We start from the raw sequence: 23061 nt of genomic DNA on the forward strand, positions 1-23061 counted from the left end.
TAAGTGTGACTATTTTTATGACCATTTAGCTTTTTCGAATCAAGTCTATAATTTGTATGATTTTATTTTTTATTTTATTTTTTGGGGTTGTCACATAGCGACTGCCTTAGTCACTGAGTTTCGTACCATTACGATTAAGCAGGGATTTTTTTTTTTTTTAATTTCCAAAGTTTTTTTTTCAGTCTAAAAAGACCGAACAACACCAGATGGTTAATAATATTAGGCCTAATAACCAACGTTTGGTTAATCAGTTTAAAACAACATTTTCATGATTTGGTGAACTATCCCTTTAAATGTTAAACGGCATTCCATGTATTTGACGCTCCCCGGAAGGTTACCATGCAGCGTCAGCATGGACTGATTATTATTCATGAGCTGATCTGTAGCACTGTTGTCTATTGTACGGGTAAGTGTCCTGCTATGGCGATGCGTGTCTCAGGATGATCTCCGCGCGGAACAAAGACGAGATTGTGCGATTCTACACGGTCACAGACCCTACGACACACAAGAAAGGCTACACGGTGTATAAAGTCACGGCCCGGGTGAGACTAAGCGAATTTTACCGGGGTGTGGAGCACATGTGCTAACGCTAATGTTTATCAGGAACACTAACACAAACTAATAAAACATCACAGTGGATTATTTGATTAATCACGTCAGATCTGTAATGTCATGCATGTATGTAATCTGTGTTTACTGATGTCAAGTAAATCAGATGCGGTCACAGTCAGCTGTGTCACATCATAACCATAATCCTGTTATTTTCTCTGTGGGTTTTCTGTCTTTGAGGAAAACGCTTTTATTTATTGTCCTCAAACTTTGACTGACACCTGTCAACAGGAACATCAGTTTAGATGCCTACTGAATCTGACACAGACGTAAACATAAGTAATGTCAATACAGTAAATATGTTATTCATTTTTAAATGGCTGGTGTTTTTAGATGGTACTGTTCGTTTCAGTTTTTGTATTTACTTCCCTCTCCTTCTCATACAAACAATAAAGAGCTGACTAAACCAGTAGAATTTTTGTTCGTAATGTAGATAGAGGATATTTGCCTATTGTAATGGTCATATTATTTTTATTTATTTATTTTTGACAGATTATTTCACGGAAGAACCCAGAGGACATTCAGGAGGTACGAATTCTAAACAGTCACACTTAAAATAAAAAATAACCTTATTTACTTTAATAATACACTAGCAGTCAAAAGTTTTGTTTTTTAATGTTTTTTTAAAGAAGTCTCTTCTGCTCACCAAGCCTGCATTTATTTGATCCAAAATACAGCAAAAACTGTAAAACTGTGAAATATTTTTACTCTTTAAAATAACTGTTTTCTATCTGAACATATTTTAAAATGACATTTATTCCTGTGATTTCAAAGCTACATTTTAGCATCATTACTCCAGTCATATGATCCTTCAGAAATCGTTCTAATAATTGGATTTGCTGCTCAAAAAACATGTATTATTATTATTATTATTATTATTATTATGTTGAAAACAGCTGAGTAGATTTTTTTGAGGTTTCTTTGATGAATGGAAACTTCAGAAGATCAGCATTTATCTGAAATGGAAATCTTTTGTAACATTATTAATGTTACAAAAAAAAAAAAAAATATATATATATATATATATATATATATATATATATATATATATATATATGTATATACTCACTCCAAGCTGTTGAATGGTATATGTATCTTGTTACAAAAGGTTTCTATTTCAGATAAATGCTGATCTTTGGATCTTTCTATTCATCAAAGAATCCTAAAAGAAAATGTTTTTAGTTGTTTTTTGCCATTGGTCTTTATTTGTCTGACTTCCTTCTTAGATCACAGTGTGGAAAAGGTATAGCGATTTCAAAAAGCTTCATCAAAACCTTTGGCAGATACACCGAAACCTCTATGGGCAGTCAGAGCTCTTCCCTCCCTTCGCAAAAGCTAAAGTCTTTGGTAAGTGTGTGTGTAAGTGAGATATGTGAGATTTGCTGTTGTGTTTTGTTTTCTTCTTTTCTTTTTTTTTATTGTGTATTTATTTACTTAATGAAGTGACATTCTGAACAAATATGCTTTTACTGCCCTGTCAGACCAGTGTTTAATTTTTACTACATGTGCAGCTCAATGATCATATAATTTACTTTATGTTTGTTGATTATGTAACTGCAGTGTACTGAATATTGTTGTTGTATATTCTGCTCATTTAAATATTACCAAGGTAACAGATTTTTTTAGATAGTTTTTCTCTGGTTTATAACATATAAAATGTTTCTAAAATTCAAATTAATCTTATTTATTCATTCATTTTTATTATTTTATTATTTATAACTTATTTATTATTATTTTTATACATTTTTTGTGGAGCCAGTGAAATATTACAGGCCAAAATTTGAATATCTGACTTGATCCTTTTGGAAATTGAATTTGTTTCTTGTGATCTTACAAAAATCTTGATTCACTTGAATGCTTAAAATTTGTTTATAGACTAATATACAATTTGCACATTTTCTTAATTTTTTTATCGAAAAAGATTGGGTGAGGATAGTGCAGCCAAGAAGTGTCCAGCATACATAGATACAAAAATAGATAGATAAATATGTAAAAAAAAAAAAAAAAAAAAAAAAAAAAAAAAAAAAAAGGTAATACATCATAGAAAATATCCTGAAAGTGTTTGTTCACATTATGTTACTTCTAGCTTATCTTGTGTATTTGTGTTTGAAGGTCGTTTTGATGAGTCGGTGATTGAAAAGAGAAGACAGTGCTCAGAGGACCTGCTGCAGTTCAGTGCTAATATTCCTGCTCTATATGGCAGCCACTACATACAGGATTTCTTTAAGGTATGTATATGAACTGGGATAGCTGTCAAAGCTGTCAGGTTGTTTTCGATGAGATTTGGATTTATTCATTTATCAAACAGGGATATGCATTTTCAGTATGGGCCTTCAATTTGATGAATTCCATTAAGAACTTGTTTCATAAGTAGTAAGACACCCTCTGGACATCACACATTACGTTATACAGTGACATTACACTATGTTTAAATGTTTAAAAAATATGATAAAATATGAGCTAACAGGGTTAAGGAAGACCTATACAGAATAAACCACAGTTTCATGCATTTCTTGTTTATTACCTTCCCATGGTGACCTCAAATGGTTTGTGTGTGTTTTAGGGTGGTGAGGTGCAAGATAGCTCTGAGCTCATTGGGCCAGCCGAGCCCTTCTCTGATTTCTTAGCTGACAGCCTCTTAGATAGCAGCTCTGAAGGTAAGTTCATCATTAAAATGTCAAAAACTTGTTTGTTAAATAAAAGTCACACTTATAAAATGTCCCCCATCCAATACAGTTAACATGAATGAATAGTATCAAAAGGCACAATACTATATCTACTCAGCTCTACTCTACATTTTAATACAATATAAAATGCTTGAAGAAAATTTGTTACATGAAGAGCCATATTTTTCATATCTGATGATGTATGACAGTCAGGGTTTTGACTACCCAGAGTTAATGAGTTCATCCGCTAAATTGTTTCACGAGTCATTGCTGTGATTGACAGTGATAAGCGAAACATCTGACAAGCCGATGTCAAAAATACAGCGGTGCATTAAATGATTCAGACAAAATTCAGAGTAACAAAACTACAGCAGTAACAAGTCTGTGTTGGCTGAATATATTTAGCCGCTTTTACAGTTAAAGATAAAACTATATAAAAAATAGAAGTTATTAAATTAAATCTAAAAATATTTTACAAATGTAATGCATTATTTATTTGTTATGATAAATTTAGTTTAATTAACTAAATAATAACTAAATATAATAATTAACTAGTGAAGTATTTAAATAAAAAGAAACCTTATAGGCTGTTGGTTCTGGGTGTATTTTTTTTTATTTTCTTCTAAGTGACATGAGACTTCTTGCACATACTTAATTTTATTATAAATCCAAAAGCAAGACGTGAAAAAAATAGCAAGTTGAAATGGCAACTGAGCTAATGAGTGATGCTAATATCTGCTGGTTATAATGGTAATTTTGTGTGATTTTCATCTTGGAAGTCTTTGTTTTCCACCAAGAGACACATTTTGGCACATTTGTCCACATCATCCTCATAAAAAAAAATTAAAGCTGAAGTTAATCTTTACAGTGAACTTTACTGCACAGCTGTAGAGTTTAGAAATAATAAAGTCCTTAGATAAATTTCACAGATCTAATGTGATACAAATGCATCTGTTTATGTTCGGAGACATAACAGTTTATGAATTTGGTGTGTTTTTGAAATAACCTCATGCGTATTTGACAGCTGACGCAAATATGCTACTTTTCTGTGCAGAAGTTTTATGCTTTTTAATGTCTGCTATCTCATATGAGGACATGAACACAGGGACTTTTCCAGAGCTGCTCTGAGGGTCACTTCAAAAGCTTCTCACTGTTTCATTTTAGAAATATCAATATTGTATGAACATTGTGATGATATTTTTGGCCACATTGTCTAGCCCTACCAATGTATCTGTTTAGCTTATTTTAATATCTGCATATTTTGTTATTATCTTGTTGTTTCATGACTTCCATTCTGTCTCCGAAAACTAATTTTTGATTAAATTGATATTTGAGTTTGATTGAATGTGATTTTGTTTTTTTTCTGTGTTGCCTTTCTGTAGCTTCTAAAGACATCAGTGTTGTGGATGAGTTGACAGTGTCCAACCCATGTGAACATGAGCGTAAGTGAGAATAATCTGTGATTATAATGTGTAATTTTAGATGTGTGAATAATCTTGTCATGATTACGAAATTTCAGTACTAACACCAGTAAAACTGTTATGGTTCTTCGTTCGTCACCATGGAAAAAACTGTTAAAACTATTTAGCTAGTTAACTATTTTATTTAATTGTGTATACCATGTAACCTCTTAGTCTCCATTTATACTGCACATATTTTTTTAAATTTATTAAAAAATATTGTTGCTATTGTTCTAACTTTCAAGACCACATTTAATTTGAGATTTTGTCAATCCCAAAACTTTTGCGGGGTGCATTTAGCACAAAAATGTTAAGAGAAAATTTGAAGTATATCCACTTTTGGATGGCAAATATTTTAGCAAAACATATATTTTAGAATTATTGTGCTCACATTCTTTAGATCAGGGGTGCTCAGCCCTGTTCCTGGAGATCTACCTTCCTGCAGAGTTCAGCTCCAACCCTGATCAAACACAACTGAACCAACTAATTAGGATCTGAACTGCTGTGGTTTCAGATTACGTTCCGCACACAGTGAATGTCTCTGAGCTTGGTTAATCTTGGCATTGACATTGAAAATGATAAATTTCAAATAGATATTGCATCAGTACATTGAGTGTTTTAGATTAAACTTGAGGTCTTGAGGGTTTATCACATGGACATAACATGTCTTAGTGCTTGTCTTACTGACAACAGTAAGTGTGAGATATACAACAGGCTTTTGTACAACTAGTCTCTTTATATTGAACAAAATTGCTTCAAACTTTAAGAATAATTTCAGAACATGGCTGATGTAAAATTGCAAATGGTAACGCATGGTAAAATGGTAATGCATCATTCTTAGACAATCTTTTCTTTATATTTGTTTTTTGAGGCAGTTGGTATGCTTAAAATGTTGCAAAATTCAAGGCACATATCAGCAGGGTTCCTACGGGGTTTGAAAAATTATGGAATTTGATTTAAGTATTTTCCAGGTCTGGAAAAGTATTGTACAAGAAATCAAAGTCAAAATATAACTGAATGAATTCAAGGTGCACTTTTTCATTATGCAAAATTCAGGTTATAAGCATTTTGGGTTTCTTCTGACAATATTCTAAGCACCGTATTACATAGCCTCAGGGACCTTTGCAAAAATAAAAACATATACACAGACTTTTACGTGCGCACAAGAAACCATTAAACAGCATATAGGACAATGTACACTGATTAACCTATTGTGCCATCAGCCCATTTCACAGTGTGGTTTCTTGGCCTCTACAAAGAATGCGAAAGAGACCTAAGGCTATGAAATATGACATACTGCCCTAACGAAAGCCAAATTTTAAACACTGTTTTTACAGTACCAGTCTATTTTATAAACCCTTGAAACTTGGCAAATTTTATGCCATCAGCCCATTTCGTGCATGGTCTCTACGCCGCCACACAAGATGTGTTAAATTGGACATTAGGCCTTGATATTAGAGGTACTACCATAAGAAAAGCCAAATTTTGAGTAAGTAGATCTCTGTTAATTCATGTGCATCCATGCTTTTATTTTATTTATAGTAAGATGGCAGTGATGCTCAAAGCAAATCAATTGAGAAAATCAATTAAAAAACACTAAGAAAATAAAAATGTGTACAAGTGACTGTACTATATACCAAATATAAAGCTGAAAATAATGCTCTATGAACTATTTATGTTAAATTTGGTCTGAACATTTACTGAGAGGTTTGGAAATTTGAGTCTGGAAAAGTATGGAATTTTGAAATGGAAAATATGTAGGAACCCTGTATCAGAGCTGTCATCATTAGGCATAGACAAAAGTTAAAACATGGATATTTAGGCGGACTCTGTAGCACCCGCTTTTGACTAGAGTGGGGAGGGGGTCAGTACAGGTCAGGAGAGCTGCCTTCCAACAGAGTTAACTCCAGCTAGCTTCAACACACTTGCCAGGAAGTTTTTAGTGATCCTGAAGATCTTGATGAGCTGGTTTGGGTGTGTTTAACTGGGCTTAGAGGTAAGCTCTGCTGAAAGGTGGCCCTACAGAAGCAGGATTGGACACCCCTGTCCTGCAGTCACCAGACTCAGTACATATATTGTTGTTGTCAAGCCAGAAACTTTAAAAAAATTAGTCATTAGCTCTGCCCAATAGGAGGTCAGCTATTTTGAATTGTTCAGTTTAGCTTTGTGTCCTCAATGTCAGGTGGCAGCAGTGACAGTGAGCTGAATTCTCTCGAGGTCGATGGAGACACCCTGGCTGCAGTGGATGATGGAATGGCATCAGGCAGCATCAGGCACACAGCAACACAAAGCAACTCGCCAGTGACATCCCCAAGCCGGCTGGAAGTAGAGTCTGGCCATAGCAGTGGGGCTTTGAGCTTTGCCTCCAGCCTCAGGAACTACATAGAGAAGAAAGACTACTTGGAAGAGGCCAGTGAGCAGATCGCTCTAGCTGTCCAGAAAGAAGTGGAGCAGGACTTTGCAGTGGCGTTTTCCTACTACCGGAGAGGTGTAGATCTTCTGCTGCAGGGTGTACAAGGTATATAATTTAATGCATAACTTTGTATTTCAGTGCGCAGAACTAGTCGCATGTGCTTGCTTTGACTAATTCCAGGGCTTTAACAGAAAGTGGCATTATGAAATGTCATGGAAATGCCAATTTCATTTGAGTGATAAACTCACATCTTATAAGCATGAATTTCTTTCTCAGAATTTTTAAAAATAAATCCTAGATTAAAAAAATACTTCTGAGAAGGCAATTCATGGGTCTTGAATTAAGAGAAAAGAGTTTAACACACCTACGTTTCTGTCAAAAATGTGACCTGCTGTGAGTATTAGTGGTAGGCATTTACCAGTATGCCCAGATAAAGTTGTTTATACTACCAGTTGAAAGTTTTAAGATTTTTAATGTTTTTTTTTAATGAAGTTTCTGCTGCTCACCAAGCCTGCATTTATTTGATCCAAAGTAAAGCAAATATTTTTGAAATATTTGTACTATTTAAAGTAGATATTTTCTATTTGAATGTTAAAATGTAATTTATTTCTGTAATATCAAAGCTGAATTTTTAGCATCATTACCCCAGTCACATCATTCAGAAAGCATTCTAATATTCTAATTTGCTGCTCAAAAAACATTTATTATTATTATTATTATTATTATTATTATTATGTTGAAAACAGCTGAGTAGAATGCTTTTCAGGCTTCTTTGATGAATAGAAAGAACAGCATTTATCGAAAACAGAAATCTTTTGAAACATTATAAATGTCTTTATCATCACTTTTGATTAATTTAAAGCATCCTTGCTAAATAAAAGTATTCATTTCTATAATTTCTCCCCCCCCACCCCCCATCCCCCCCAAAAAAATTATACTGACTCCAAGCTTTTGAATGGTATAGTGTATAATGATGCAAAAGATTTTTATTTTAGATAAATGCTGATCTTTGGATCTTTCTGTTCATCAAAGATTCCTGAAAAAATGTACTCAACTGTTTTAAATATTGATAATAATAAAAAATTTCCTTGAACAACATATTAGAGTGACTAGAAGGATCATGTAACTAATGATCATGTGAGTAATGATGCAGAATATTTATCTTTGATCACAGGAATAAATTACATTTTAAAATATATTCAAATAAAAAAAAAAAATTTTAAATGGTAAAAATATTTCAAAATTTTACTGTTTTTGCTAGTGTAGTGTACTTTACAATTTTTTTTGTTTTCTGTTTTTGTGGTCTTCTATTAGATGTACATTAATTTTCTCAAAATATACAATCACAGTGTATTAGAACGGTTTCAAGAGAATTCAAGAGAGTTTTGTTCTCTCTGAATCCGTCTTTTCTAACAGCCTACTTTGTTTTGATTGGTCAGATGGACCCGTCCGTTGTCACTGATTTACCACTTTCAGTGCATGTCAGAAAAGAAACGCACATTACCATTTCTGAATTTGAGCTCTGGAGGATTTCTCAGTAAAGTATACATGGGCAGTATATACAATCAGTATCAACAGCTGAATAATAAACACTTACCCAAACAATAACAGAACGTACTTTAACACTACATGTACACGTTTGTGGGCTCTTGAATCACTGACAACTCATTTCAGGCAGTTCAGAATCAGTTTTATGTTTTGGGAGATAGTAGCTCCATTTGTCTACCATGTCTACCATGGATAAATTGTAATTTTATATCATTTTTGTTATATTATACATCATCAGTAGTGGTTAAATCTATCCAAATTTCAAATTTGTAAGGCTGTGCACATCCAAGTTTAAAAAGCAGCTTTTATACCAAGCAAACTAACCAAACTAAACTTTTGGAGTGGATAATCAAACAGACACGCAAGTTTATAATGCGTGTATGCTGTGTGTTTTAGGAGAAGTAAGTCCCAGCAGAAGGGAGGCTGTGAAGAGAAAGACAGCAGAGTATCTGATGCGTGCCGAGCTCATTTCAGGACAGCTCAAAGACAGCATGGGTCAGAGCTCCACTCAAAGCAGGGTCAGTGTGCGATATTTCACCTTCATAATGAAATGAATGAAATGGGATGCTTCATTTATAAAGTACACATTTTTACACTTACTTTTAATTGATTATGTAAAAGTAAACAAGTGAGTGATTACATTTTATAAATGAGGCTCTTTTCCATTTTATGTTTCGTGTTGCTTGTACTGTATGTGTTATTTGTGTTATTTCAGGCGTTGAGCTCACAGTGCTGTGGTGGCTTGTGGGCTGAGCAGACTCATTCTGATGAGCTGAGGCATTACAGGGTGCTGGGCATTATTGATAAGGTACACATCTCAATATTATAACTGCATTATGATCATTACAGCACAACAATTTAAAAAATTGCTTAAAAAACTTAAAATTACAGTTTAGTCTTTATTTACTCACTCTCATGTTGTTCCAAACCTGTATGATGTTTTTTTGTTGTTGTTTTTTTGTATGGGATACGAAAGAAAAATATATTGTTGTATGTTTGGTCATGGGTGCTGATCACTTTTAAAAAGTACTAATTTCTCAAATCACATTTTTGTTCAAAGGGCCACTTTGTGTTGATCGCACCGTAGTACTTAGATTCCCATAATGATATAGCTGCAAGCAGTGATAATGAACCTATTTCTTTTAAGCAAGAATTTATTTTTTAACAGAAAGGTTTGCAACAAATTAACACTGTGATAAGTGACTCAGTACAAGCAAACCTGTGCATGCATACTGTCTATGTCAGTGAACATGCATATGGTCCGCAGCACTAATGTTAAATTGGTATAGGCACTTTTGTTCATTTGTTAAATTAGTTTATGGTTTCTTTTCTGTTGAAAGGCTATAGTGATTCAGTGACACACAATGTAAATACAACTTCCAAGATGAAAGGATGGTTAGAGGGCTGAATTATACAAAACTTTTCTATGCAAGTATTTTTGTTTAAACATTGTCTGATGCCTTTGTTTATATATGTAATTTATGTGCAGGTACTGTTGGTGATGGATAGGAGAACGCAGGAAACTTTTATTTTGAAAGTAAGTAGTCCATTTACATATAATAACACCTAATATTTTAACCGGAATCGCTCAGAGTTATGCCATGTTTCTGTTTAGATTGACTTAAATATTTATTTACTATTATACTATTATACGATATGGCCAAAATTATCACAATAAAATATTTTATATCAGTCAATATTGATAAATATCACAATAAATTTCAAATTATTTCTTTCTTTTATTTCTTTTAAGGCAGATTTTTGCTTCTGAATGAAAATATTTGCAGACCATTAATTGTGGTTTTAAACTATTCTTTATAGCCAGAACATGACAAACACTTCATGTTTTTGAACTCTTTGCGCTTTTTCCAGTCATTTTTTCTTAACAGAATAATTATCTTAACAGAAAATTGTTTCGTTTCTGCATGTTCTAATAAGTAATATTGTTTCAAATCAGGTTTGTGTTGCCTCACTTTGATGACGTTTATCTTTAGCACAGTTTGCACTGCAGGCTTCAATATTAATATTACAATATAACTGGAGTATTGAGGTAGGATGCAGATGTAAATTTATATTAATTATCAAAAATGGTAAAATCTGTAAAAATTGTAGCAAAGAGTTTAGGTTTTATTAAAAGTCGGGGGGGGACATGTCCCCTGCATATTCTACACCCATGTATATATATCGTCGCCTTATAGAATTATATAATCTGCATTCTGAGCACTTTTGAGATACTGAGCTTCAAAGTTTTTGCATTCCGTAGACTTCTGTGGATAGAACCATTTTTGTTTTCTAAAGAAAAAAGCCCAAAATACACAGGTTACAAAAGAAACATCACATAATGTAAATAAGTTGTCATTGAATAAGAATATGTGAACAACTCAAGTTTGACAAAAATGTCAGATAGAACCTTATAATTCTAAGGTGACGATATGTGTATATATATTCTACGCCCATGCATATATTCTACATTTTTGTTGAGTAACAAATCCCATTGGAACAGCAGTCCCATTTAGAGACAAGAAAGAGACACAGCATTCAGTTTACAAATATGATATTTGCAGTGTAAATAGCCCTGTTTATCACAGGAGCAGACTGAAAAATAAACAATTTAATATGGCGTTAAGGTTTGTATGAATATTTTCATACAAGTAGGCCGGTGGACCCCTGATTATTATTGATTATTACCCCTTAGTTATTGATACAACTTCTGTGTGTGTGTTCAGGGTTTAAGGAAAAGCAGTGCGTGCGGACGTGTTAAGAAGACTGTTGTGCCTCGTTCGGTGCCAAACATGGTACAGCTGGAGAAATACATCATCTCAGAGGACTCTATCTTTCTTTTACTGCAGTATGCTGAAGGTGTGTTGTTTTCATCGGTTTTACTTTTTTCCGAAATGCGTAGGTGTGTAAACAGGATGTTGAGTACCTCTTTGTCTCTTCAGGTGGTAAATTGTGGTCTCATATCTGCAAGTATCTGCACAACAGCAGTCCAGACGAAAGCTTCAACATACCTTTCATTCAGAAAGCTCACTCTGCAGCAGCACATTCATCCCTGAACCCTGTGCACACCAGCAGTGTGGATTCTCAGGGCCTAAACCTCGGGGAGAATCCCTTAGCAGCCCAACTGCCTGACTCTGGTGCCACTTCTGAAGAGGAGTGCACCAACAGCTACTTGACGCTGTGCAATGAGTACGAGCAGGAGAAGCTGGAGCCGGAAGAGGACCGCTGCTCACTTGCTCCTGTGTTAACACAGAAAAACGGTTCAGTGTTAAACTCTGATAGTCTGTGCTCTCCGATTTCAATGCAGGAGCTATGCTTCTTCACTGAGGAAGAGCAACTGGACGGCTTTGTGGATCAAAGCGCACATTCACCTGACCATTCGAACCAATCATTGCCTACTGAGCTCTTCCACAGTGACAGGGAAGATGCCTGCAAGCCATTGTTTGTATCCTCAGATGCTGGTGTAGAGGTCACAGAGGAGCCAGTGAAGATGATACAGGAAGTGTCAGATCTCTGGAGGTCTGACAGTGATCAGGGCTCAAACGATCTGGTGCCGGTGATTTCCTTTAAAGAAGCTGTACTGGAGGATGCCACTGTCAGCTGTGCTGTAGAGGGACAACCGCCTGATTTATTAGTCAATCTGCCAGTGCTTGAAGGGGGCACAGCGGACACACTGGATGAAGAACTTATTACTGGAGACATTGCTTTCGCTGCAGTGGCCAAAACTTCTCCTACATTTGGCAGGCCAGATGTTCTACAGAGAGGTGAGAAAGAGGAGTTGGACCAATCCATTGATGTGGCCGCTTTTCCTCTTCAACACAGGCCATCAAAAACACCTTTAAAAACAGACTCATTAACTCTCTCTTCCCCGAAGCTCTCTGGCACGCTGGACGCAGCTGTTCCCAGAACTCAAATGGACTTTGTTGAACATGAAGAAGTGGGCTTGAGGTCCAAAGGCACAGGAGGAGAACAGGAGAATGAGGAAGTGTCCAAGTTGTTTCAAGAGCTGGATAAGTTGGCTGCGATTTCATTAGACACACGTATCCCAGAGGCTCTAGTGAGGAGCTGGGCTGCTGACATGGTTATGGCTCTGGATGCTCTACATCAGGAGGGCATTATATGCCGAGACCTGAACCCCAGCAACATACTGCTAAACCACGCAGGTGAATCAATCACTTACTCACTGCATACTTTTGAATCATTGCACTATTCAAGACCTCATGTTTTTTGCCTCTTTATATTGGCTTTTGAGAATAGCATCTACTGTATAACATCTACTGCCCTCTAAAATTTACAGTCTGGTACTAGTAACTTTGATTCACTCGATTTGTTATTTCACATCATTACACTAGTAGACAATGACCAGTCTTTTGAGTATTATGAATGTGTCCTTGAATTTTTTTTTACTGGACTAAATATAACATTATCTTCCAAAGGATCCTAGAGTAATCAATTAAGCTGGCTGTTTATTTTCAACCATGTGAATGTCTCAGTAGAGTTTTTTTTTCTTTGGTAAACCTAACTTTGGATGATAATGGGTTTGCAGAAGTATAGCTAACATTTTCAAAACCATTTCCATAACTTTAAAGGGGTGCTATTATGCTTTTTCACTTATGTTTGGCCATAAAAAAGATCTGCAAAGTTACAGATCTCAAAGTCCGCTCCAAAGGAGATATTTCATTTTTAAAAAATCCCTTTTGAAGAGCTACAATGAATGGCTCCTTTGGACTACAACATTTGTTTTCCGAATGTTATGATGTCACAACGCGGCCCATTAGAATATAATTAAAATAAATCCTGCTTCGAATGGTTGGGGGTGGGTAGGGACGAGGTGGGGGATTAGCCTAACTTTAGTGCTGAGAGCAGCTTATAAGACACTTCAACGAGCCGAAGTGCGGCAGGTATAAACACAACCATTGACTAGAGTGGCCGCTATCTACTCTGGTGGACGTGTCGGAGCCATAATGCGCTGCAGACGTGTGCAGTGTGTGCTAAGAGATTTATTCATCATACAGTGTAGATAGCTTCACTTATAACACAAATGTGTTTTTTAAAATGCATGAACTTGCACTAGAGTAGGCAAGGCTAATCAGTGATGATGTCTTTTGATAATGTTAATGTTAGGCTGCTTTTAGCCTTATGCTGGAGCTGGTTTCAGGCAATGAAAGTAAATATGTAAATAATTAAAAAATTTAGAACGATAATATCATTTATCGGCGATCTGGCAGGCTGACGATAGGACCTAACACTACTGTAGCATATTATGTACTCACCCTTCATGCATCCTAGGTGTATATGATTTCCTTCTTTCAGATGAATCCAGTAGAAGGTATATTAAAAATTATTGTATTTGGGATCACTGTCTTGTTGAAATGTCCACATTTGTTTCATCTTCATCATCCTGGTACTGTAGGTGTTGGGACTGGGCAAGCTAATATTAATTTCCACTGACAAGGGGCAAAATTACTTTCTAATTAGTGATAGATTTCAGCTGGTGTCTTGGCTTTTCATGCCTTTTTGCACCTCCCTTTCTTCATGTGTTCAATACTTTTGCCCTGTGTCATTCCATTTTATTAGACATAACTTATTTGAACTTATTTGTTTTGTTTGCTTTGTATGTTTGGATTACTTGGGTTGTTATTGACTTTTGGTGAACATTTCAAGTCAGCAGCACCTTTAGATTTATTTACTGAGAAAAATGTTGATGTGTTCAATACTTATTTTAACCACTGTATATGCTACCATTGAACTTCACTGTGGTTATCAAGCACTTTTCACTGTTCTCCTTTCTTAGCAACACAATGCCATTTTGGATGCTGTTAGATGCAAAAGCATACAGAGTATGGGTTCCCAGAGGTCTATATATATATACAGCACACTTGCTTAGTATTTCTCCTGCTTTTTTTCTAGCCAAAAAAAAAAACTCATCAAAACTCATACTGAAATGAAAGCTTAAAGTATTAGACCTCTGGGAATTCATACTTTTGCTATTCACACTACATTTTTTTTAATTAATGCATTTTATAATTAGTATTATTTTTAATTGCCTTACATCTTGAATATGTGTGTGTTAACATCATATATCATTCATGAAATCATTTTGTGGGGAAATCATTTTGTCTTGAATTACAACTAAGGAGACTAGCACACATTACATCATAACTTTATTAATTTAATTAAGGCTGTGGTGTAATTTAATCACAGTTTGATTGACCCACCCTAACTCTCTCTCTCAGGTCGTGTGCAGCTCACCTATTTTTGTAGCTGGAGTGATGTAGAGGAGTCTTGTGACCCTAACGCCATCTCTAAGATGTACTGTGCACCAGGTAAGCTTCTCTTAAAGGTTCTTCCAAAACAAAAATGTACAGATAATTTACTCACCCCCTTGTCATCCAAGATGTTTATGTCTTTCTTTCTTCAGTCAATATGAAACTATGTTTCTCGAGGAAAACATTTCAGGAATTTTCTCCATATTGTTGACTTCAGTGGTGCTCCCAAGTTTGAACAAGAAGAATGTAAATCGTCAATTTGTTTAGAAAATGACTGATCGTTTTGCTAGATAAGACCCTTCTTCCTCAGCTGCGATTGTTTAGAGCCATTTGAAGCTGCATTTAAGCTGCATTTTGGAAGTTCAAACTTGTGGGTACCATTGAAGTCCATTATATGGAGATTATTCCTGAATTTTTCTCCTCAAGAAACATACTTTCTTATCGACTGAGGAAAGAAAGACACTAACATCTTGGATGACAAGGGGGTTAGTACATTATCTGTAAATTTTTGTTTTGGAAATGAACTAATTCTTTAACTGTATAGGCGCATTCTGTGCTGTATTTCTGTACTGTACTCTTTCATTAAATGCACTGTCATTTATTTTTGTTTGAGCTCACTATCCACCGTATTAAAGAGGAAAGACCAATACAAAATTTTAGGGTTTTTCTTAACAGAGTACAGGCTAATCAGATTGACGGGGGAGGGTGCAGGAAGAAAGTCCATTTTAATGCAGTAGGTGTTTTTTTTTGTTTGTTTGTTTTTTTTCAGAAATAAAGAAATAGACATTCTTTTTAATAATTTATTATAATAAATAAAACTGATTATATGTGGAAGATACACTTCATAAAACATCTGATTTCCTGTTCAGCATTACAGAGAGGTTGGGGAGACCAGTCCCAAATTCATCCTGTTTTCAAGGGAAATAAAACACAGGATGAAATGTTGCATACATGCGTATTTGTGTGTTTTGTCCTTCTCTGGTTCAAAGCTACATACACAAGAACACAAAAATAATGTCATTATGACCAAGCAAAAAACATCTTCAACTATCAGAGAAAATCCAGAAAAATCTTAATTTTCTAAGATACCAAAGTGGATAAAGGTCAGAGAAGATGCACAGTAATTGTGCTGTACATACTGAAGTTCTTTCAGGGTTTTTTTGGTGTGTTTTTGTCCTTCCGTATTTTGTTTTTCTGTCTGCATAGAGAGATTGTAATAAAGACTTCTTGAATCACAAGTAGGAGTTTTATTATCTCATTATAAGGTAGTGTTGATTTTCCTATACTTTCCAATAAAGCTACTTTATTACTTGTTTAGTACTCATGAGTTGACATTCTTGTTGGACAGAACATTTCCCATCGTACTCTGGTGCACCATGTATTTAAAGCATCTCAGTTATACACCTACTTTGCTCTTAATTTCGTTGTAAGATTTGTAAAAGCTTCTTGTCTTTGCCAGTAAGTGAAAAAAGAGTGAAATAATAAGTTGTCCAACAAGTTAAACACTATAATGATACATTTCTTTTTCTCTATGTCATTTAGAAGTGGGCGGAATCTGCGAAGAGACATTAGCATGTGATTGGTGGAGTCTGGGAGCACTTTTATTTGAGCTCATAGTCGGAAAGGTGAGAGTATTCCATCAACAGAAGCATTATTCTCAGTGAATCATTTTAAAATGTATTTATATATTGATATAGTGTAGCAAATTACAATGAAGGGTTATGTGATTTCTGTGGATCTTTAAGTATAAAAAACCTGAATGTTAAAACACGTTCATGAAGAATTTTGTGTATGTGTGCATATTTTAGTCTCTATATCAGTGTCATCCTGCTGGCATTGGAAGACACTCATCACTGAACATCCCAGAGTTTGTGTCGGAGGAAGCGCGCTCTCTGCTGGAACAGGTACGTATTGCCATGGTATAAAAACTTTAAATATGCCACCGACCAACAAAAGTGAGGGGACACAGTGACCAAAGTGTCTGCGCCAGGTCTCCTCTCCCTTTCTGTGGCCATTTTATCCTACGGAAATGCATAACCTGATAATGATTCGCACACTACTCTGTTTAGATGGTAACATACATCACTTGTTTGCATATACTGTAATATACTATTCTTTCTAGTTGGATGTTTGAAGGCAGCTCCCTGTAGTTTTTAAAGTGGTTCAAATCCAAAGCCGTTTTTCCACCATCTGGCCAAACAGTATTCATTGATTAACCATTTCATTCTGTGCCGATCCGGGCCAGTCGGTGCGGAAATGGTTTCATTTCCCAGTGTGGGACTGATAAATAATACAATACGCATCAGTGGTTGCCTTGGTAATCAAAGTGTTTACATATAGTTTGAGATGTAAATAGTGACCACGATATGGAGGATGATCAAATATTTCCGTTTATTTTACTCAAATAGTGAACTTGGCCAGCTATAGAAAGAAACTAGTAGCCAGACAACAGACAAGTGTCCGATCCTGAGTGGCGACACCACTACACACATCAGTTTTGGTCCGTTTACACTGAAACGCAACCCCAGAGTTTTCAAACTAAAACAGGGTCTGCAGCATTTTCAAAAGTCTCAATTTTTGGGGGTCGAAAATGTCGGAGTAGTGTAAACTACAGGCGTAACCATAGCAAAAGTTAAACAAAAACACACTAGTTTAAACGCAGCCTTAATATTACCTGATCTTCTGACATATAACAAGCCATTGCACTATGAAAACATACTGCATGCTTCAAAACTCAGAAAGTCCAAACAGCTTTTATTGAAACCAAACTGCCAAAAAAAAACTTCTTTAGATCTCTATTACGTAACAGAGATGAGTACGTTGGCACAAGACCGTCTACACAAATATCAATGTCAATTTCAAATTTGTCATTTTGTGATATGGACAGACTGAAAAATCCTGAAAATACCATTACCTTCCAAAGAATCCTAATGATAGGAAAAAGGTTATTTATTTTCAGTGTTGGAAACTCAGAAGCGAAGACCAGGAGACTCTTGGGTATCTTCAGCAGAGTTCTTTATTGAGAACGCACTGCGTGATACATTGTAGTTTATATACATTTAGGGGACAGTGCTTAGAAATGGAGACAAAGCACGTGGGTGACGACCTTAAAACATGCAAATGAAGTATTCGGGTATGGCAGCTTGCCCCATTTACACCAGTCCTAATCCAGTCATCATAACTTCTCAAAGACTGGGGCAGAGGCACCAAGAGCCATTACAATCAAAAGGTGAACATCTCAATAATCTGGCTCATTTGATTTACAATAAAAGAACAGAAACTGGCAGGAACCTCCAGTATTTCATGGCAGGAACCACCATAGTATTTCATGTGATGCTATGTCAGAGCATAGGATCAGCATATCTTAAGCAGATTCTTAAACTTGTAATCCCACACCAGCAATGTTGATGTCTCAGTAGAGCATTATATGTTTGTTCAGTACATTTCATTGTGAATTCTTTGGTTAAAGGGTTACTCCACCCCAAAATGAAAATGTTGTCATTAATCACTTACCCCCTTGTCATTCCAAACCTGTAAAAGCTTAGTTTGTCTTAAGGACAAAAATTAAGATATTTTTGATGCATTCTGACAGCTCTCGGGCCCTCCCATAGACAGCAATGTATTTTAACACGATCAACATCCAGAAACGTAGCAAGGAGATCGGTAAAATAATCCATGTGACATCAGGGGTTCAACCGTAATTTTACGAAGCTACGAGAATACTTTTTGTATGCAAAGAAAATAAAAACAACAACAATTCGTCTCCTCTGCGTCACCCTAGCACCATTTTGAAGAATATCCACTGGACGTAAACAGCATATGCTGTCAGCTGTGCCACGAGGATACGCTGTTTACATCATTTACGCTTTGATTTCAATAGAAACAGTGTATTCCTCCTTGTTATTGTTGTTGAAAACCAAAAATGTATAGGTTGGTCAATAGGTTAGACATTAGAAACCTAACCATTTAAATAAGAAATTTTTCATTATTTCAATAATTTTTCAATAAGAATGTTTCATTATGTTTTTGAATCCGCTTTGATATTTGGGAATTTCAAAACAAGTTTTATGAAGAATGAAAACTGATGGATTATACATTGGTTCCTGGATGTACATGTTGAATATTCTACTGAATCTGAACCACTAAATTTGTGGAAGCAAAAAAAAAGTGTTGTAGGTGGTATTTTTAAACAAACTAAATACTTTGAAAATGAACTGAATATGAATTGAGTTTGGGAAATGTTTCCAATTGTAATGGGGGGGTTGGCTATTGCTTTAAAGAAATTACACAGTAACCATCACTCACTTTCTCACTCTTTCTTCCTCTCTCTCTCTGTCTATAGCTGTTACAGTATAATCCAGTGGAGCGGCTGGGTGCGGGAGTAGCCGGTGTGGAGGATATTAAGTCTCATCCGTTCTTTTCTCATGTGAACTGGACCAAGTAAACTAATAGATAGACTTGAATAAGATGAATGATCAAAAATGACTGATAAATGTCCATATGTACAAAGACATCATAAATTATGCAGAGCACATGCTTATTTCACACAGACTCTTATTTAAAAATGGCCAAAGCTCATTGTCAGCTGTGAAGAAGTTACAATGTGGCATACAGGAAGTTTCTGTTTATATAAGAGGAGAAACATCAATACAAATATATATATATATATATATATGTGTGTGTATATATATATATATATATATATATATATATATATATATATTAGTACAAAACTGTACATGTGTATGGGGGTTTCATTTCTAGTGTTTACAGAAAGCAGTTGGCAAATTTCACTGCATGAACATCTTTAGCATGTGCTAGAAGTACACATATGGAGTGATCCTGCAGTTGTTTAATTTATCACAGGCTCTACATATTCTCTACTAACCCATCTGATGCTTTGTGTTATTCATTAAACTTCTTCTAATGTCAATGGGCTTATATTGGTTCTTTTCACTTGATGTATTAGGGTGGTTTTCAGACAAATATAACTGCAAAATCAAATAAAAAAATTTACCTTTTTTTCTAATATGGCTTGATGTAATAAATATTGTGGCAGCTTCACAGAGATGAACAGAAAACAGCAAAATCAGTGATGGAAACTTAACAATGAAGACAGTTCAGATTCTGCTATAAAAGACAACCGGGTCATTATTTAGAAGAACTATATTTAAAAGGTGCGTATGAAGCAGATGATCTGTGTATGTCTGTTAATAGTGTGGTTGTCTGACTAAGGCAGCAAACAAATGGTACTCGAAACAAGAATGAAGAGCACAAAAGGAAATTGTGATTCATATTTTAGACTTTGAATACAAATATTGGGATTTTTCTGGTATGCTGAGTAAGCTTTTAGAACTATTTGATTTTTAAATCTTAATTGAATTGCAGTACTAATAGGATGCAGAATTGCAATTTGAGTTCGTATGTAATTAGGCAGTTTTGAGAAAATTCGAATATTTAAAATTTTATAGGCCTTACGAACAGAAATAATGAAATATTTCTTTAAAATGGAATTTAGGAGAGCTTAGTTCAAGTGAAGCACGAGTGCTGAACACAGGGCTGTAGGCTTTGATGATAGAAATGTATTCAAAACATTTACAAAAACATACAAACCTACAGATTTTTGTGTATACTATGTTTTAATAAAGTTATGTAAATAAAATGTATATTGTTGACATATATGGGTTACATATAATACCATATTTAAAAAATCATCATAGATATTATTATCATATGTACATATATATTTTACTGTGAGGATAAGGATATGTGAAAATAATAAATGGCATTATAGATTCTAGAGGGCACATAAGTCTGAAATGATGAATTTAGGTACAGGGGTGGTATTTTTAATGGTGTTTAATAATTTTGTAGATTACATTTAATTAAACTTCCATTAAAACGTTTGCAATTGGTTTTTAAAGGATGCCATTATATATGTTTGGGTTATGTTATTGTTTTTATATTGTTATGATTAGCAGGTGCACCAGTGCACTTTGAATCATTTTGCAAGCAACTGGTTAAAATGATTTGGATAAAATTATCTTAATTCACTACAGAGCATTAGCTTTGAACTTTGTTACATTTACTCTTTGTTATAGCATTGCATTTTGTTGTTTATACAGGGGTCCCCATTACCAGTTACCGCCCCACCGCTCTGTACATTTTTTTTAATGTCTCACTTATGTGACACATTCAGCTCAATGCATGGAACTCATTTATTTTGGAAAAAAAAAAAAAAAATTCACAACTGAAATAAAACTCAATATTACCTAGCATGGCTGTTTAGTAGTACTTATAAAGCACATATTAATGCCTTATTCTGCATGACCATATTTTAGATCCCTTAATTCTATCCCATACCTAAACTATCTTAATATTAGGACATTATAGGTAAGAACTTGGATGGAGTGACAATGCCATGATAAATGATTTCATTAGTAAATTTATAGTTGTGTTACGGTTCATTTGTCTTCCTATTAAATGAACGCAAATTGCTGCACTTGAGCTGTAACAGAAGTAAATGTCTAGCAGCAAAGAAAATCCTCCTCCTCTCACAGAGGAACCAGTTCCTATTGAGGCACACACAGAAATGTCTGGACCTTTGCCATCTTGTCCTTTATGATGACAACAACCTGTGTCTGCTTTTCCTGACAAGCCTCAACACGAAAATGTGATTGTGAATGTCTGGAAAAAAGCCTCTAGGGACTTTCAAAGAGTATGTGGAGTGGGTGCTCCTCCAAAACAGCTCCACATTTCCCATCTGTGAGAGAAAGATTAGTCAGCCAGCCACTACTACTAGCCCAATGACAGCGACGTCTGAGCCCACCACAGACATAGTTCTTCGGCTCTGTCTCCACTGGCTTCACTCAGCCCTTATTGGCTGGGCTTATCCACCCTGGGATTCCTGTCCACCAGCTCCGCCCTGGAGCGTTGAACAAAGGTTGTCAACGACGGTCCAGGAGAGCCACAGAGTTTTGCTACAACTTGCTACAACTTAGACTAGGGCTATTCAATTGGCGGCCCGCCAATCATCTTCATCCGGCCTGAGGGAAGAGTACACGCAGGTCATGCATAAGCCTTAAAGGGGTCATCGGATGCCCATTTTCCACAAGTTGATATGATTCTTTAGGGTCTTAATGAAAAGTCTCTAATATACTTTGATTAAAAATTCTCAGTGGTTTTGTAAAACAAAACCTTTTTACCTTGTCAAAATGAACTTGCAAAAATCATCTCATTCTAAGGGGTTGTTCCTTTAAATGGAAATGAGCTCTGCTCACCCCGCCCCTCCCTTCGCTCTGTGGAATGACGATCTTGTTTACTTTAGCCGCATTTAGCCGTGTTTAGCCGCTAAACTTCCTAACTACCACGTTATAAGGAAAAGGCGATCGCAAAGATACATAAAAAAAACCACTTATACACACTTCTGGTTTAAGTGAAGCTGGATTATGAATGATTAGCGCGAACATAGACGGATATATGTAGATCGGGAGGCACATTCCATTCACAAACAAACATAATCTACTGCATCTTCAGCAGTTCAGATGTCAGGAGTAAATGACGACCACTATGTTCATTATTACATCCAGCAAAATCGCTCAATCTGAGATATTCTTGTCTAATTTACATCCCCTAAATCCCTTTAAAGGGGTCATCGGATGCCCATTTTCCACAAGTTGATATGATTCTTTAGGGTCTTAATGAAAAGTCTATAATACACTTTGGTTAAAAATTGTCAATGGTAGTGTAAAACAACACTCTTTTTACCTTGTCAAAATCAGCTCTGCAAAAATCATCTCATTCTGGTCGTGGCTGCTTTAAATGCAAATAAGCTCTGCTCGCCCGCCCCTCTCTTCTCTCTGTGGAGTGACGAACATGTTTACTTTAGCCGCGTTTAGCAGGTAAACTTGCAAACTAGCACATCGAATTGCAAAAGATTCATAAAAAAAAACCTTATGCTCACTACTGCTGTAAGTAAAGCTGGATCACGAATGATTCGTGTGAACATAGACGGATATATGTAGATCGGGAAGTGCATTCCCTTCCCAAACAAATGTAATGCACTGCATCTTCAGCAGCTCAGATGTCAGGAGTAA

General features: G+C 35.5%; 1 protein-coding gene across 1 annotated transcript; it reads left to right on the forward strand.

Annotated features, from left to right (window-relative positions):
- Window positions 1–365: 365 nt before the first annotated feature.
- rps6kc1 (ribosomal protein S6 kinase polypeptide 1) lies at window positions 366–19994 on the forward strand. The gene is made up of 16 exons (XM_051139418.1): window positions 366–542; window positions 1102–1137; window positions 1836–1956; window positions 2722–2837; window positions 3173–3266; window positions 4658–4717; window positions 6918–7253; window positions 9093–9214; window positions 9412–9504; window positions 10186–10233; window positions 11423–11555; window positions 11639–12859; window positions 14933–15022; window positions 16508–16590; window positions 16774–16869; window positions 19308–19994. The coding sequence occupies exons 1-16, from the start codon at window positions 441–443 to the stop codon at window positions 19407–19409; spliced, it is 2853 nt and encodes a 950-aa protein (XP_050995375.1). The 5' UTR covers window positions 366–440; the 3' UTR covers window positions 19410–19994.
- The last annotated feature ends 3067 nt before the right edge of the window (window positions 19995–23061 follow it).

This window comes from Labeo rohita, chromosome 20 (assembly GCF_022985175.1).
Source record: "Labeo rohita strain BAU-BD-2019 chromosome 20, IGBB_LRoh.1.0, whole genome shotgun sequence".
Taxonomy (NCBI): Eukaryota; Metazoa; Chordata; class Actinopteri; order Cypriniformes; family Cyprinidae; genus Labeo; species Labeo rohita.